Source organism: Megalops cyprinoides, chromosome 25, assembly GCF_013368585.1.
Source record: "Megalops cyprinoides isolate fMegCyp1 chromosome 25, fMegCyp1.pri, whole genome shotgun sequence".
Lineage (NCBI taxonomy): Eukaryota > Metazoa > Chordata > Actinopteri > Elopiformes > Megalopidae > Megalops > Megalops cyprinoides.
In genome coordinates this window covers 16,421,884-16,438,691 of record NC_050607.1, presented here as the reverse complement: position 1 = coordinate 16,438,691, position 16,808 = coordinate 16,421,884, and the positions used below count along the sequence as shown (strand labels likewise).

General features: G+C 43.2%; 1 protein-coding gene and 1 long non-coding RNA gene across 2 annotated transcripts; one reads left to right on the top strand and one right to left on the bottom strand.

Moving 5' to 3' along the window:
* Positions 1-309: 309 nt before the first annotated feature.
* Positions 310-3,400, bottom strand: LOC118771623. Its single transcript, XR_005004618.1, has 3 exons — positions 3,340-3,400; positions 1,362-1,550; positions 310-733 (listed from the first exon to the last, which is right to left on the bottom strand). It is a non-coding gene; the product is annotated as an uncharacterized LOC118771623 (long non-coding RNA).
* A 3,821-nt stretch (positions 3,401-7,221) lies between these two features.
* LOC118772158 (ras association domain-containing protein 9-like) lies at positions 7,222-16,510 on the top strand. Its single transcript, XM_036520447.1, has 2 exons — positions 7,222-7,351; positions 14,989-16,510. The coding sequence occupies exons 1-2, from the start codon at positions 7,305-7,307 to the stop codon at positions 16,247-16,249; spliced, it is 1,308 nt and encodes a 435-aa protein (XP_036376340.1). The 5' UTR covers positions 7,222-7,304; the 3' UTR covers positions 16,250-16,510.
* Positions 16,511-16,808: the final 298 nt, after the last annotated feature.

Genomic DNA, 16,808 nt, shown 5'->3' with positions numbered 1-16,808 from the left:
TGCCATCACACTCTGATGGATCAACATTGATATATCACCCTGCTATTGTGAATCCCTATTATATCATATTGATAAATTTACATGCTAGTAGACTGTGGTGCATAACATATGGATAACTTAGTAGCTGCATGTCTTTTAAAGGGTTTTGGTTCCTAACCCTCAGGGATGGTACATTTGTGAAAAGAACATTTGAATTATGATGTCTGCAGGCTGTAGACTTCACAAGATTTATGAATTCAGGGAATTCTGAAAATACGAATTCAGAGACTCATCTTGTTCATTTGAAATCTCAACCGTTTAATTTCGCTGGAATAGAAACAACATGTTTACCGATGTCAAGCGGGAACCGGCATGACGCAAAACCCCTCCACCATGGGCTTCCCAGTCCGGTCTTCCCTGCGCCGTCACCGTTGGCCAGGGCCGGGCAAGGGAAGAGGATGCTCGAGGGACGACTGAGACACCCACATGCGCAAACACGAGAAGAATGGTAACATTTGACAGAGTTAGCACGTCTGCGTACATTCACAGCGCGGAAAATGTCTCTCCTGGGAGCCGCCTTGGGGGGGAGGGGGGGGCTGGGTCATTGAACGGTTCCTCTCTTAAGAAGATACGGCCTCCTCGCCTTGTCCAAGTGAAGCTGCCTCTTCAGTATGTAGGGCGATTTCCGCTTGGCCTTGATGTCCTTGCTCTCCGCTTGATTCAGGCCCTCGTACCCGCGTGCCTTCTGGAGAGGCTGGAACGACATCGCAGGCACTGCTAAATCCTGTCAATCTTCATCTAAAATGGATGCAGTTGGTATTCGCCTGCTCATTGAGGTGAGAGAGAGGATGTAGCCCCATGTCATTATGGGACAGCTAAATGAGACGTGTGGGTGTGTTACCAAAGTAGTCCTTTGTCTCCCTTGCCTAAGTGGCTACCGATCTGCTTATTATCCTCCCTGAGCTCGATATATTCACATGACATCTAAATCAGTGCAGAAACACAACTTTCAGAGGTGCTTTGCAAAGTAATCAAAAAATGGGCTGGGGCTGGAACGTAAAATACGGTCATTTATGTCAATGTTTTAATCTAATTGTAGGTTGTGATAATGAAGGCCGGAGCCTGTATGGATGATTATAATAGCCTTGGTAATGTCTGAACAAGTGCATGCGTATGTGCTCGTGCAGGTGTGTATGTATGTCAGTGTGTGTGTGTATGTGTTTGTGTGTGTCTGTCTGCGTGTGTGTATGTGTGTGTGTGTGTGTGTGTGTGTCTGTCTGCGTGTGTGTGTATGTGTCTGTGTGTGTGTCTGTCTGCGTGTGTGTGTGTGTGTCTGTCTGCGTGTGTGTGTCTGTGTGTGTATGTGTGTGTGTGTTTCTCACCTCCTCAGCCTGCAGTATTCGGCACAGGCTCTGCAGGTGGTGCAGCCCCTCCAGCGTCTGGAGCAAGGAGGGGGGGCTCCCCCCGGCCAGCTGGCGCTCCCAGCCCCCCAGCCACGCCTCCCACCCCTGGCGGTCCAGGCTGTGTATCTCCCCGCACCCCCTCCAGAGGGCGTGGCTCTCACCGCCCACCTGCTCGGGAGGTGCAACCTTCCATAAACACCTCACTCAATCAGAATGTGCTTTACAGCAGCCCAGGGGACCACACAGAGGAGCGCTGCACTACTCAGCATTCTCAAAGACTGAATAAGATCCATTTTTCCCATCATGCATTGAGTTCAGTGCCTTAGAGAGAATCACCTTGACAGCTGAGCTCAGTCAGTAAAACACCTTAATAATAAGTAAAACATAAAAATGATCTTTTTGTAATGTCAGAATTAGATGAGAGCTTTGCAAATGGATATTCCAGTAAAGCCTTTGACCCTTGAGTATGAAACTATTCTTGGTAGTTATTTGTGTCAGGTAGTGCTGTTGTACCCTTGATTGAGGCACTTACCCTGACTTTCCTCTATATACAATGTGCTGTGTGAATAGATACAGTAATATGTTCAAAAATGATTTGAGGGCACCTTGGAAACAGACATCTGCCAAGCTAATAAGAAATGCTTATTCTCCCATAGGATCTCATACAGCAAACACCTGACACAACTACAGGGGCTAAACCTCACTGGAGGAGGAGTAGGAGAAGGTGTTTACTTGACAGACTCTGTATCTGTGAGCAACATTTCTGTATGAAGTATTTCTACACATATGTGGCCAAGCCATATCCAGATATGAAGAGGACGGCTCAGACAGCCATCCACAGCATTCTTATCCATGGATGTGACATCCCTCGCCCTTATACTAACCCAGACTGAAATTGTTCAGACGATAATGTTTAATCAAACGGAGATATGTTGCTCCGGGCTGCGTTTCAGTCTTGCGCCTGGCGTAATTGATTACGACAACTGCCGCAAACGATACTTGACTCCTTTCACCTTGCCGACGTTGTGACAGCTACCCGCATATGTTAGCGCAGAGACTACAGTAGCCGGAGGGGTGTCTGCAGACATCTGTAGAAGGGGCCGCTTGTCAAAGGTTGCCTTTTTGGACAGATCTGCTTCTAGCCTGCTGCTGAAGAGCAGAGGGCCCCCTGTGGTCTATGACTGCTGTGATAAAAATATTTTGGTGGATAGGAATCGCGTTTGATGTGGGTTTAGCGGTACTTTTACTTGGCTTTGAGTCCGACGAAGGGATTGCACCTGGTTGTTGACCCTCCGTTTGGACATCATAAACAGGGAAAAGAAAGGGGGTGATGGGGTGGAGGAGGGATACTGTGAACAGAAAACTCGTAGTAGGATTTTTATGGTCATGGATGGGACTGGTTTCAGCTTTCAATCTTTCAATATTCACCGAGAAAATAAAGCGTTTTCAAAATGCTAAAGCAGCTGCAGATCCACTTTTAAGATACGCATGCAAGATATCCACCGTTGTGAAGTCCATGCAAACTGAAATCCTCATTTTATTTGCTGTTAGTATAAAATGAACTACTAAGAATCATGTGTGGAAATAAATAAAAATATAAATAAAAAAACAATGATATGAGGGATAATCACTAATCAGTCAAAAATATTACAGCAGTTTTTAAAACTATGTTGACATTTTCATGGCATGCGTGCAAAAATTGAGAATTGTTTGTTATTTCAACAAGCAAATGCCTGTCTCGCTCTTTTACAGTACTACAATAGGCAGTATTTGTTAAGCAGAAAATGTTGTGCACTAATATGTAACATGCACTGATGGAAGGCAATATACAGTAGTTTGAGCCTCCAAGAGAGTCAGAGCTGACAAGCAAGAGAGTGTGACATGCTTAGGACATTGGTTCCAGCAGTGGAACCAAGAACCATATAACCACAAAAGAACATACAGCATGGTTCTGTACCTTGGAACTGAGGAGTCCACTCTCTAAGTCTTCCTCTCTTTCCTGTTTCTGGTTTTCATCTATCCAAGAAGACCAAAACAAACAAAGATGCACTATTTATGTTCCGAGTCCTCCACTCATGCAACATCAGAATCAACCCATTTCCGATCAAACTTTAAACTCCAATAAAGATTAGGCTGGCAGGAGGGGTGCTTATGGAAGAAAGCTTCTTACCTGGTGTTTGCAAGTTTGAATCCTGGGGGTACACCACTGTGCCCCTCAGAAAGGGACTTATCCTGAATTGCTCCAGTGAATTTCCATCTGTAAAAATGGATCAAAAAGTCCATACATGGCTATATAAGATACAGGTTTCCAGGATATAAGCATCTGCCAAGCAAATAATATATTAAAAACAGATTTAAGTCAGAGGATCAAAACAAACCAAACTGCCAAAGACAGGACAATTGTGGTCTAACGAGGCAGAACAATGCCTGTTTCATTTTCTGAATCCCCAGTACACAAATTTTTCACATCAATGCACAAATACATTCCTTTGCCAACCCCCCCCCCCCCCCCCCCTTTCTCACTTTCTCTCAGGTAACATAATTCTCAGTGGCCTTTGGGGACATGCCTTCTAATCAATGAACCAAATGCCATACAGAAGGAAGGGCAAACCTATAACAGATTTATCCTGAATTGTCAAAAAATAGAGAAATTACATGATTACATGCTTTAATACTAAATGATAGCATTAAAATGACCGTATATAATCTATATTTGAGCTATGTTGGTTTGTACAGAATGATGACAAGCCTCACAACCTTATAAATGTACTCTATTTTTTCTCCAAGGGAGAAAATTCTGAACAACCATAAATTTAACTATTTAACTATTTAAATTTTTAAATGAAATAATTGAGCTATTTAGCTTCTTGCTAACAAGTCATATCTACATCGAGAGTTGCTGGGACAGCATTGATTAGGTATAGAGGTGACAAGTGAACTCTAACCCACCAATAACTGCATTTACACAGTGTCCAAGGATACAACTACTTTATGCACTTCAAATCCTCCTCAAAACCCACCTGCTTGCAACCTTTAATTTAATCTAATTAAGTTACAGTCACTATCCCAATACTGATCCAGATACCACGTTCTAATCAGGTCACACAGTCAAATCCGTCCAAAAGGTGACGTGTCAATCCTAAAACTGTCAATCCTAAAACTCATAGGTTACGCATCCCTGGAGGCTTCTTACGGCACAATACGGCAGACATTCCTGGGAAGAGCTGCACGTTACTCTAGTTTCAGGCCTCATTGTCTCCAAAGGCTGAGGCATTGACAACAATAAGGGTCCAGCTTGTGTGGGAAAAGATGGAATTAAGTGCATCAGGGAGCTGGGATTTCAAAACACTCCACGCGTCGTCATGGGAAATGATGAATTCCTATTTCTGCATCAATTTTTTTTTTAATTGTAAATTTCTTCCAATTTCTTGAAAACTGAATCAGAAGTGCCCATGTATATCTTGGTTAAACCAATACAGATGCATTATTTTCGTATTTTAAATTTTCATTTGGATGGTCTTTTTTTAATAAATTCTGGTCTTCCCTGTGAAGACTGAGTGCAGGAGAGCACTGACAGTTCAACTGCAGGCTCCACAGGGGAAAGGAAGCAGCTACTGCCTCCTGGCAATCAGGGCAATCGATTAGAAAGACCTGTGTCTTGTGTACTGTGACTGCTCCCTGCTGTTTGAAAATTATTATTATTGACTTTCCGAGTACAGTGTTCCAACATAAATAGTCGGTTTCATGCTCCAAACAAATATACACACACATGTTTAACGACGACTTAGAGGCAAACTAACTACTTTTTAGACAACGGTGTGAGGTGAACATTAAGCACAAGACTCAATGCAGCTGTGAGTGGTGGCACTCAACAGAACAGCACTAGTATGCTGTGACCATCTGAGTCAGCTATGCCTTTCTGTTCTGTAAAGTGCCCCGCATGAGGTGAATGTTTCACTAAGCATAATGCCATGACCTTACAACCAAATGTTTCCCGTTAGCAAGTGAAAGGTAAACAGATGTCTGGTGTCTGATATAGCTGTTTGAAAGAAGTGATTGACCTGAATTTTGGTGAGACGCGCCGACTGAAAAATGTTTTCAACAGCATTAAGAATAAAAATGGTTTGCATAAATCTCGCAGAATTGCCTCAGATGTATTTGAGTTCCTGCTCGCTATTTCACAACAACATTGAACACATTCTGTTTTACTCTAGTTCTAGCCTGGGGTTCAACAGTTTTGTACCGCTATGAATTATTAACAAACATACTAAAAAACACCCGCCTGGTCTACACTGTATGCCCAGTCCGGCAACGCCTCGCCTGCGTACGACAACACCCCCAAATCAATAAGTCTGAGAGCTGTGGTCAGGCATTAGAGCCACATGCGGCACGTACCTGAGCATATTCCATCTGAAGCCAGGAAGAGGAAGACGGCACAGGCCAACTGCAGCTTCATGTTGGGAGCGGATGTGTGTCTAGGCAGCGTGTCTAGGGTCCATAGGGCGCAGGTGAGAGGACGGGGCTGGGATCTTGCTCCTTTTCCCCGCCCGGCCGTGCTGGTGGCTTGGGACAGAGTGAGGGCTGAGAGTCCCCATTCGCTCTGTATATAGGCAGCAGCCTGGTGACAGGAGGACTCTACCTCCCTCCTCCAGCCCACAATTCCCACCTTCCAGCCATGTCACGGTGACATCACTGCTCTCGCATCTTGAGATGAGCATCCAGAGACCTGTGTGACTGTGTGTGTGTGTGTGTGTGTGTGTGTGTGTGTGTGTGTCTGTCTGTCTATCTGTCTGTCTGTGCGCATGTGCATGCATGCATGTATGTGTGCAAATATTTCTGTGCATGTGTGCATATGAGTGCTTGTGTGTGTGTATGTGTGCATGCATACACATGTGTGTGTTTCTGTATTTGTGTGTGCATGCATCTGGGTATGTGTATGCATGCGTGCACATGTGCACGTGTGTGTGTTTGTGTGTGTGTGTGTGTGTGCATGCACGTATTTTTATGCACTTGCCTACAAGTGGGTTTGTGCTACTAACCTTTAGTAGTAGGTGAAATTGTACAATGCATACAAAGATTTCATAAAAAAGGGAGGCTTGTTTATTGTAAAGCTGATTAGCTGCCAGCATCTATAGAATTTCCTGTGAATTATTCTATGAATTATTATTATCTTTTAGGTGTTGTGCATACATGTTAAGAAACATTAATACAGCACAACAACTATATAGGAGTTATTTTACCCATCAAATAATAATAGTAATAATAACGGTAGTTTGAAAGTCGTATTCAGTGCACCCACTGATACCAATAAAGCAAAAACAAAGAACAAATAAGACCAAAACCTCCACTCGGGATAGTTTATTCTCCATGTGCTGACGAGGTGCGATCATCCCAGGGCCCACATTTTACACACCTGCACTGTACTGCTGAGTATTTACAGCTTTCATTACCGCTTCAGATGTTTTATTGAAAATGTATTTAATTATTCATTCGTCGAGTCGAGTGCTCTAAGAGCAAAACAATCAGATTAATCTAAAAAAAAATACACTTGTTTTACGACAGCCTATTACAGAAAGCTGTACTCAAAGGTACTCGCATGTCCTGTTCTAGCTTCATTTAAAAGCAGTCTTTTTTTGATATATGATACCAAAAGATCAGGTTGAACGAGGACGTTCGGGGGCAGTGCTGTAACAATTAGATTTGTGGAGCTCAGTGATTTGTTAACGCCACCTCCTGAGTATGGGACGGGCTCCAAAGCCAAGGAGGCAAGACTGCCGGGAGACTTCATAGTTAAAGAGTTGCTCAACTTTTTTTATCTGTTCACAATGGTCCGGGACGATGCAGGCTGCGCTGTCGCCATGCCGCAGGTTTGACTTACAGTATCTACAGTACGCGCTTTCTCGTTGAGGTTCATGAGTTGCCATGGCTCCGTTCGGAAGAAACTTTCTCAAAGCTCGCTTGAAAAACAGGTACAATCCACATTCGCAGCTATTCTCTTACACAGCGAACGACTATACAATATGACAATATAATATAGTTTCCAGTGGCTCTGAAAGTAATTGTGTTTGTCAGATTCAGTGGGGGTTGTCTTGTAACTTGAGCACTGTCCCATCACAGGTAATACTTAACCCATTGGAAAACATGAGATGGCTATGGTATTTATATATTTTCTTTTTGTTTGATACTTATAAATGAATGCTTCTTGTTTTGTCCTGTAGACGTTTACATTGGGTAGTCAGGCATTTTCTAAGTAAAACCATCCTAGCGCGACAACTAAAATGTGACAGTTTATCACAATATTATTAAGCAACTGCTTAACACAAACACCAACTCATACACTACTGATTTTACAGCAGATTTAGTTAACTTTGTCATGTATAACTAATGTTGTTTTTGGTACTGTGTGTTCTGCGCCAGACAATCGCCACCACTCTTTAGAAATTAACATGCATGTGAATTACGGTATCCTTGTTGGTAAGATGTATTCGATGTACACGGTACATGTGCTTGATTTACCAGCAACGTTTCGAAGTTCAAATATACCGTGTTAGGAAAACATACCGCCTGCCAGCGTTGTCGCTAGCTTCTCAAGTTGCTGCGACGCTGAAAGTAACAATGCCGCAAAGTTTGGTGCACAGGAACTTAAAATCGGATAAACTGGTCTGTAAAACATTTATTGTGATACTTAAATGTTGTTTACACTGGAAGATCCATAAAATTGTACTTGATTAACGGTGTACAAGAATATAATGTTATTGCCTATTGTACAATTGTACAGCCAGACAAGTCTGAACTCATGGAGGTGAGAGATGGGTGATAAAGAGCTGGTGATTAATTTTTGCTGACCTGTGTATTTATTGCAAGATATCTACAAGGGATTTATAATTTGCAAATGAGTTTCAAGCTTGCGTCTTCGGGTCAGTTTCAGCGGTTCGATATGGCTCTACGCAGCCGACACAAAGTCTCGTTTCATCTTTGGTCCGCAAGGTGTGTAATCGGAGATCAAAAGTTCTGTACAACTGCATTGTTTCAGTGCGTTCGAGTTTCGAAACTCCTATCCAACTGTCCCTGTTAACTTCTAATTGCTAATAGCTTGCCTGTAATATTGCCTAAACGTTGACAATACACTGCTTACTTGAGCGATTCGGTTTTGCGGTTGCCGTGAGACGTTACGTAAAACAGACTATTAGGTACTTGTGTTGGCTTAGCCGGTGAACAAAATGTCCTTGGATTGTGATAGCTCTGAAGTGTTTCACTAGCTGATCAAAGATGACATCTCTTCTCTCCTTAATGGAGGGTTCTTCTCGTAATGGTTCTGAGCCCTTCCGTTGATTTTTTTTTATTATTATTGTTTACCATGTTGAACTCACCTTGTCGTGGTTAAAAGAAATATGAATACTGTGCAAATGACTGTTGTGTTACAATGGCATCTGATGGAGGGTGATGCGGTTGAATACGCTCACCCTATTAGCTGCTGAAATCTATTTGGATAAACGCAAGTTCGCCAAGATCAGTAAAATTGCTGGTTAAGTGCAGGTCCCTAGACGAGCCCACACAGGGGCAGAAAGTATTTTTGTTTCATGTTGCATGAAAATTACGTCAACATTATGTACAGCGACACGGTGGCTTTGATGGTGTGATCTGCACAACTGTCAAAAGTAACAACCACACTGCCTCAACAAATTCAGACTTGTTCCGAAGAGGCCATATTGTATGCATTTGTGTCAAACTGTTCATAAACATGATTGATTTATCGTGACTGTGGAGTTACGATGGGAATTGGATATTTATTTGGGTGTTGGCTGCACTTAAGAAATTATAAGGACTCACCGTTTCTCCGTCTTTCAAATTCATCTTTTACAGAATGAAGTGAAAAGATACAAATATACTGTTTACATTACAAGTACTTGAAAGAGGATAACACCAGTGCCTTGCTATATCTGTAAAAGTGCCATGGTAGCCACAATAAATAACATGGACGTCTTAGGAGCTGTTTAGCAATTTTTTTTTGTTATCTATCCCATCCTACATCACCGCTTCATCTTCAGAAAGGAAGAGCATGTTTTGCCTCTTTGGTTTTCTTCTAAGAGATCACCAAGTTCTGATAAAAGGAAGTTATATTTTTGTTATAGGAGAGGTTCCACATCTTACAAACGCCCCAATACAGACCGTATATTCAAGCTATTGGTGCTGCATGTGATGTATTTGTATTATTTGAGAAACTGATGTATAGTGTGGAAAATTATGCATTGTAATGCTTGCACACATGTTCAAAGTGAGATTGCATTATTTTGCGATGAAGGCTCAAACGTCCATCCAGACCAGAACAATGCACTTCTGGTTGACAGCCACATTTTAAATTCTTTTTTTTTTTTTTGAAGGCAATTTACTTTTGAGGATCTGTTGTTTCCCAAATGCAAATACTGAACTTTAAAATTACCCAGGTGGGCTGTTCACTCTAACTACTTAGGGCTTATCCTTAAATTTGAGCAACAAATTTAGACATGTTTTATTCTTAGTAATGGCAGTAGGTGTTTACTGACATTACTGAACAATACAGTGTAAGAATATCAAACATCTAATAGTTACATATTGCTCACTCAAAGGAGAGCAGCTTCCTGTCAAGTATACTCTTCCAGTATTCTTAGCTATAGGAACCAGTAGGCATTTGGGTGGCCATTGTGTGGGGCCATGGCGCTGTTTAATGTTATTAGCCAGATATTTACCAACCATGATGCAATACTATTCAATACATGACTCAGTCACTATCTGTGTTTGTGTTTTTGCTTTCAACCATGCCAGAGGGACAACAGTGGCTGGAATTAGTTTTAAGTGCTGCTTCTCTTGGAATCCTCCAGCAGGTGTGTGTCATACAGTGTCTTTCCCACTAATACACCCATTAGAATGTGACCCTCAAATGGTACAATTAACTGCATGTTGCAGATGTCATGGTAAGCTTCCTCGTTCAAGCAGTTTGGGTGGCCCCGTGGTGTCGCCGTAGGGGATCTGTACGTGTAGGCTCTAGATCCAGTTGGGCCACCGCTGTCGTACTGTTGAGCAACGAACTTTCCCTGAGCTCCTTCAATAAATGCCCAGCTATTTAAATGTTCATAAGTAAATTGCAATCTATGAGTGAGTAAGCCGCCATTGTAAATGGTGCCTGCAAAGCAAAAATTCCATTTAGCTCTTGATTCTTGAAATGAAGAATGACAAAAATGAAAAACAAGTAGTGTGTTTCAGAAATAGCAAGCAAAACACATTCCATTCTCTTTGTGCAGGGAGCTGGACTTGTAACTTTGAATTGTTTGAAATCCCCTGACTGTTTCCTGGACAGATTGACAGTGAGCACACATTTGAAGAGAGCTGAGGTTTTGTAACAGTTCGTTCACAGTGCAATGCTGGTATCTGGAAGTGCATCTCCGTCTAACAAACTGCAATACTGTGTTAAACACTCGTTCCATGGGAACATGCCTGTGAAGCTTAGAGGCCAAATAGCTGCCTGTTAGAGGATTCAATCTTCCACAGAGCATTTGCCCAGAGGCTTGCCTGAATTGATGTGCGTTTTTATCACTTGCATACAATTATTCTTTTTATTGCAGTTCTAGAAACATAAACCGCATGTGAGTTATGAAAAATACTGCCCTTCAAAGCAGTTCTGACATAGAATAAAACCCAGGGAAAATATTTAGTTGGACACAAGCACTTACAAATAAACTTAGACACTCTCCTGGAGCAATTCATGTGCAAATGTTTATCAGCTCTTTCGAGATAACATAAAATTCATTTCAAATTCCAGTGAAACGTACATGCAAATTGAGGCTTCTTGGGTAAAGCACTGACAGTTTTTCTGAGAACAGCCTGAGATGTCCTTTAAGTTTATTATTAATATGTTAGGTATTGCTATGGCTAAGAACTTTGCATTAGTTTAAATTGCCCCCGTTTCCTGATAAAAGCTGTCAATCAAAGGATAACCTTTTCTTATCTGTAGTGTAGTGTTGTTATAGGCACTAATCAGCTGTCTGTAGTTTTCCTGTGTAACTGTCAACAAACTATACTCATTTATGTTTCTGTGCTCTACCCCATCCATATTATATTCTATTGCTACTAGGTGCTGTAATGAGTATCTAAGCATAAGGAGGTCAGACTGAAAATTACCAACAGTAAAACCTTTGCTCAGTGCTTTTCTATGCTTTTCTCTTTAATTTCCTTCTTGTATGATATACTGTAAGACAGAATATTGATTATTTTTAAGCTTTCAGGATATAGCCCTAGGCCAGTAAATTTTGAGCGCATAACTCAGGGGTGTCCAAACCTCTCCTGGAGGGCCACTTGTCCTGCATGTTTTAGATCTCTCCCTGCTCCAACACAGCTGATTCAAGTGATCAGTTTGTTATTCAGCAGCTTCAGGAGTTCATAACGAGTTGATCATTTGAATCAGCTGTGTTGGAGCAGGGAGAGATCTAAAACATGCAGGACAAGTGGCCCTCCAGGAGAGGTTTGGACACCCCTGGCATAAGTGATTGCATTATAAAAGTGCACAGTGATGGCGTATGCCGATGCCAATCCAGAAAATGACTGCCAGCGTCAAGAAGAATAAACACTGTGTTCTGTTTTTACTCAGTAATTTTCATTTATTTCGGTGACCGCCAAACTTGTTATGTGTTACCATAATAAAAGAAAAAAGCACCACTTGCGTACTCATATACACAGAATGAAGAAATTGCAATTGCGGTGAGACAGAATACACCCGCTTCCTTCCTGCTGTTTTTTTGGATCTCAGTCGAGAAAACTCACTCAGAGTTTGGGTGGCTTAACTGCTTCTAACACATCGATTTGGGTTAATCAAACAGCTGAACACACACGGCACAGTGCCAGACGCAAGGGAAGGAAAAACCATCCTGAAATTAGCTCCACTTGTTTCTCCTGTTGCACTGCAGACTGTCGATCCATACACATTTATTTTAGATCAATCGTGATCAATATCTGATACATCTTGGCTAGCGCTTGCATGCTTAAGAGGGGGTGGCATTGATCAAAAGTTATTTCGGCATAATTACTCAAGAATGTTTTCTGCCTCGAGTGTAGCACACTGGTGTTTTCAATAATGTAGCTGATTTTAAGACAAATTTCTGATATACATAATGACTTTCCTATTGAATTTGTCAAGGTTGTACTCTCTCATCATTGGTAACTGGTGATTTAAAGAATCGATTTGTCCCAGACTAAAAGCACTGTCTTTTTAAGCAAGAACTACTATTTTTGCTATTTCAGCATTGTTTGATTTGACTTGTTAATTCTCCATTTACTATTTTAACAAAGCCATAATGAGAGTTGTTGTATTTACAAATAGGCCTGAAGATGAAGTGTGGCTGGTGTTGTTTTTAGACTGCCACACCTTTCAGTTGGTAAGACTCATAATTCACACAGAGCAGTGGATATGGAAACACAGTACATTAGTGGAGTGTGACAGGATGGAGCCACTGTTCCATTAGTTACTGTTCAAGACAAACACAGGTGCTTCCCACATTGATCTGTTGATTTCCTGGACAGCTGGAGGAGAGAGGCAGGGGTTTCTGGGATTGATGTGTCTCTTTTCTCCTTGGACCCAGCATGGATGAGAGTTGCATTGTGGGCGGTAGTTTCACATGGGGAGTGTCAACCAATCGGAGCGTACACGCTCAATGAAAACACTTGTCATAAAGCTAGCACATTAGCAGTACTACATGAACTAGAAATGATGCCATCAATCGACAGGGTTCATTCACAAAGAGGAGGGATAGGAGTGATTACTGCTGAGGGCACCGCTGTCAGGACTCAACGTATTACATTAAGAAACATGTATCAAATTCAGGAAAGAATGCCTTAATGGTACCTCACTGAAACTCATATCTGTACACGAATGACTCAGAAATGGATTTAAAGGCGGGTGGCACGCCGGGCTTGTTTGCCTTGCGCATTACTCTGTTATTTGCTGCGCGGTGCTTGGTGCTGGGAACCCCCATAAACATTAACCAGCCTGGTACATTGTTGTATGCGCATTCCATTCCTAAGAGGTCATGCGTCGTTTCGGAAAACCGCTCTTTCACAATGCGCGTCTTGTGTTTTTTTATCCTCTGCGGTGTCAGACGATAAAACAACTGTAAAACAGCGGCGTTAACGCTTTTTACCCACTGAGGTTTTCGGATTGTCCTTCTTTACACTAACGCGTAATCGGCAAAAGTTTATCTCGGGGTCTCTAATTGCCGGACGCGCACATTCCAGCGGCTGCATAGTCGAGGAATGACACACAAAGCCAAGTGTTTTGCTGCCTTCGAGGTTTTCTTTGAAGTGGAAGCATTGACCTTGGTTTAAAAGCACTGAGCAGCACAGCGATACCCAAAAGGGACTTACACATTCAAAGCTGTGCTTTCATGTTGCAATAAAACAGAGAGGGGCACATTTTTCAGTGGCTGGATATTACAGTGTGTTGAGAGGTATCTTGATTTCCTAAGGTTTTATTTCTGTATTGCAGTTTCAGTAATATTAGAGACTGACTGGATATGAATTATATATATTTTTTAATATTTTGTGTCGTAAAACAGAAACATACTGCAATCGCCGACCGTGCTGTCCATTCTGCAGTAAAAACATCATTCAGAAATGGATTATTGAGAAATGTAATGGGTGGAATTAAAAACGTATTTAGAAGAGAATTCAATTCAGTGTTCATAGTCCAGGGATAAGGGGATGAGCACCTAATTGTAAAAGTAATTATATAAATGGCTGTGTCTGATGAGTAACACAGATTGCATTGGAAGATTGTAGTTAGCCTGGCAAAAGTGTGCAAGTGGTAAATGGAAATGGTCATTGATTAGATTGATTAAATGTATGAAAGCTGAATTTCTCTATACAGTGTATGTATTTTGTTGGCAGCATATTTATATCTTAGACAGGATGTATTGCCCAGTTGAAAATGTAATTATACAGGGGGCTGACAGAAGTTATAATCTATAAAAGATGAATGTGATTCTGGGTTAGGTCTGTGTGTGTCTATGTGTGTGTGTGTGTGCATATTTCTAAATATGTAGAGAATATACATATTTATTAATATGTTCAGGGAGATGCGAAAGTGTGCTGTTATTCCTTAAGTCAGATTCACAATGTCATGGAAGCTGTGATCCAGCCACAACGTTTACAGAAGCCCCGACCCGCCCTGTATCATACCGACTGTAGGGAGAAGGAGGCTTCTGCGTTTCCTCTGAGATTCCAGTGCCCTTTGATCATAAACATTTACCTTTCATAGGCATCTCCTCTCACAGTGTGACACCCACTCACTTTCTACATACTGATTAAAAGCGCATGACATTGAAGCCCCCGGTTGTTGCTGTCTGTTGGTTTGAATTTGTTTGCAGATATTAAAATATATTACAATAAGCTTATCATATTGCAGTTTACAAGAAACAGACTTGTTGTGGGTGTGTAAGAAGGAAGTATATGTAATGATACCTGAAATGAAAATTATACTTTGACTTCCCGGGGTCTATGAGCTGGTAACACTTTTCTGATAACGATTTTTAGTCATATATAAGTATTGAAGTATTCCCATTTTTGTATTTGTTGTTCGCAGGTCTGAGAACAAAGAGCCGCTACCGGGGAAGGAGGTACAGGTGTGGGTGTGCCAGGAGGAGAAGGTGGTGTGTGGGGTGACGAAGCACAGCACGTGTGCGGATGTGGTGCAAGCCTTGCTGGAGGACCATCAGAGTTCAGCAGAGGGCAAGGTTCTGTTGGGTGAGCCCTCGGAGTACTGCCTCCTGGAGAGGTGGAAGGGTTTTGAGCGTGCCCTCCCGCCTCTCACTCGGATTCTCCGGCTGTGGAACGCTTGGGGGGATGAGAAGCCCTTCGTGCAGTTCATCCTGGTCAAGGCCGGCGAGTCCCGGCCCCCGCCCTGCAAGGGGTCCTCCAGGCCAAAGGGGGCGCCGTCCAAGCCGAGGTCAGCGGCAAAGCGGCGCGACCAGGCCCCAGCACAGTACGTGCGGTCCCTGCCGGTGGAGAGGCAGAGGAGGATGGTGAAGAAGGCCTTCCGGAAGCTGGAGAGGTTCAGGGAGCGGGAGAGGAGGCCGGTGGAGGAGGGGAGGATCGGCGGGCTGGTGCAGCTGATCATCGAGCAGGACCACACCATCAGGGAGCAGGTGCACAGGATGAGGGAGCTGGATGTGGAGATTGAGCGCATCGAGCGGGGTCTAGGGCTGGGCGGCGGGGCATCTGCGCCCGAACGGGACGGCGCCCTCTGCCCCGACCTCAGCGAGCCAGCGGAGATCTGGCTCCAGGAGGACCTGTACGGCGCCGACGGAGTCGAGCGCTTGGAGGCGCAGCTGGAGCGGCACAGGGACCTCATTGAAAGGCTGTCCCATGACATTGACGCGGAATTAAAAAGCGTGTGGCACTCAACGGGCGCTGACGAGCTGCGGGGGGCGACGGCGAGCGCCGGCCCAGACCCCGAGGACCCGGCGGGCGTGGCCGAGCTGGAGACGCTCAGGAAGGACCTGGAACACAGCATGCAGAGGGGCCTGAGCCTGCACGCACAGGTGACGGACCTGGAGAAGGAGCTGCAGCGAAACGATGCGGCGCTCTCCTCCAAAAGCCGGGAGTGCGAGCAGCTGGCCGCGCAGCTCAGCTCTCTGCAAGTCTCCGGCACCACAGAGCGGGTGGGGCCCCCGAGCCCCACGGACCAATCACAGATCTGCGGCTCGCAGGGAAAGCTGTGCCAGATCCTGTCCCGTCTGGATGGGACAGACACGGACTCGGACACCGGAATAAGCTCCACCCACAGCCAGGACTCGCTGTCCCCCTGCAGGGACATCCTTCCGCCTCTGGACACAGATGTGTGATCGCTGCAAACGCTGAATTATTGATCTGCGTGGTTTTAAAAATCAACCGAAAAGCTAAACTCAGTGCCTAGTATTTGAGTGCCTGCTTTAATCCAGGTTTCAATTGCTGCCCTCTCTCTCTCTCTCTGCCCAAGGGTGTTGAGTTTGACACACCCCTCCATCAGAAAGGAGCGCGTTCCGGAAGTTTTATCACGCTGAATCACTGGAGGAAGGGTCTGTGATCTGTGATTGCATTTGTTTTGACTTGTTGCACTGTCATGCATTTTGTACAGTTGAAAACAAATGTCCCTTTGCTTTTTATAAAGCCTCTCTTGTTTTTTCTGTTACTTGATTTACTTGATTTTGTCATGTTTTTATATTGATTTCTTAATATGTTACTATTATTTCCCCTTTCCATGACTTCAAACATGAAGTTAAGAAGCATGTAATATGAAGCATTTATATCTAAAAAAATTCAGTTTATTTTTTGATAAGTGTTGTATAAAGGCAAAAATGTAGGTTATGTTTTATATTAAAACATACAGCATTGCCTGGTAGATGGAACTCTAACTCCCTTCAT

Excerpts from the sequence above, each read along its gene's own strand:
- LOC118772158 (XM_036520447.1), top strand. The coding sequence starts at position 7,305 with ATGGCTCCGTTCGGAAGAAACTTTCTCAAAGCTCGCTTGAAAAACAG. Across the intron at positions 7,352-14,988 it reads AAAGCTCGCTTGAAAAACAG|GTCTGAGAACAAAGAGCCGC; the intron begins GTACAATCCACA and ends TGTTGTTCGCAG.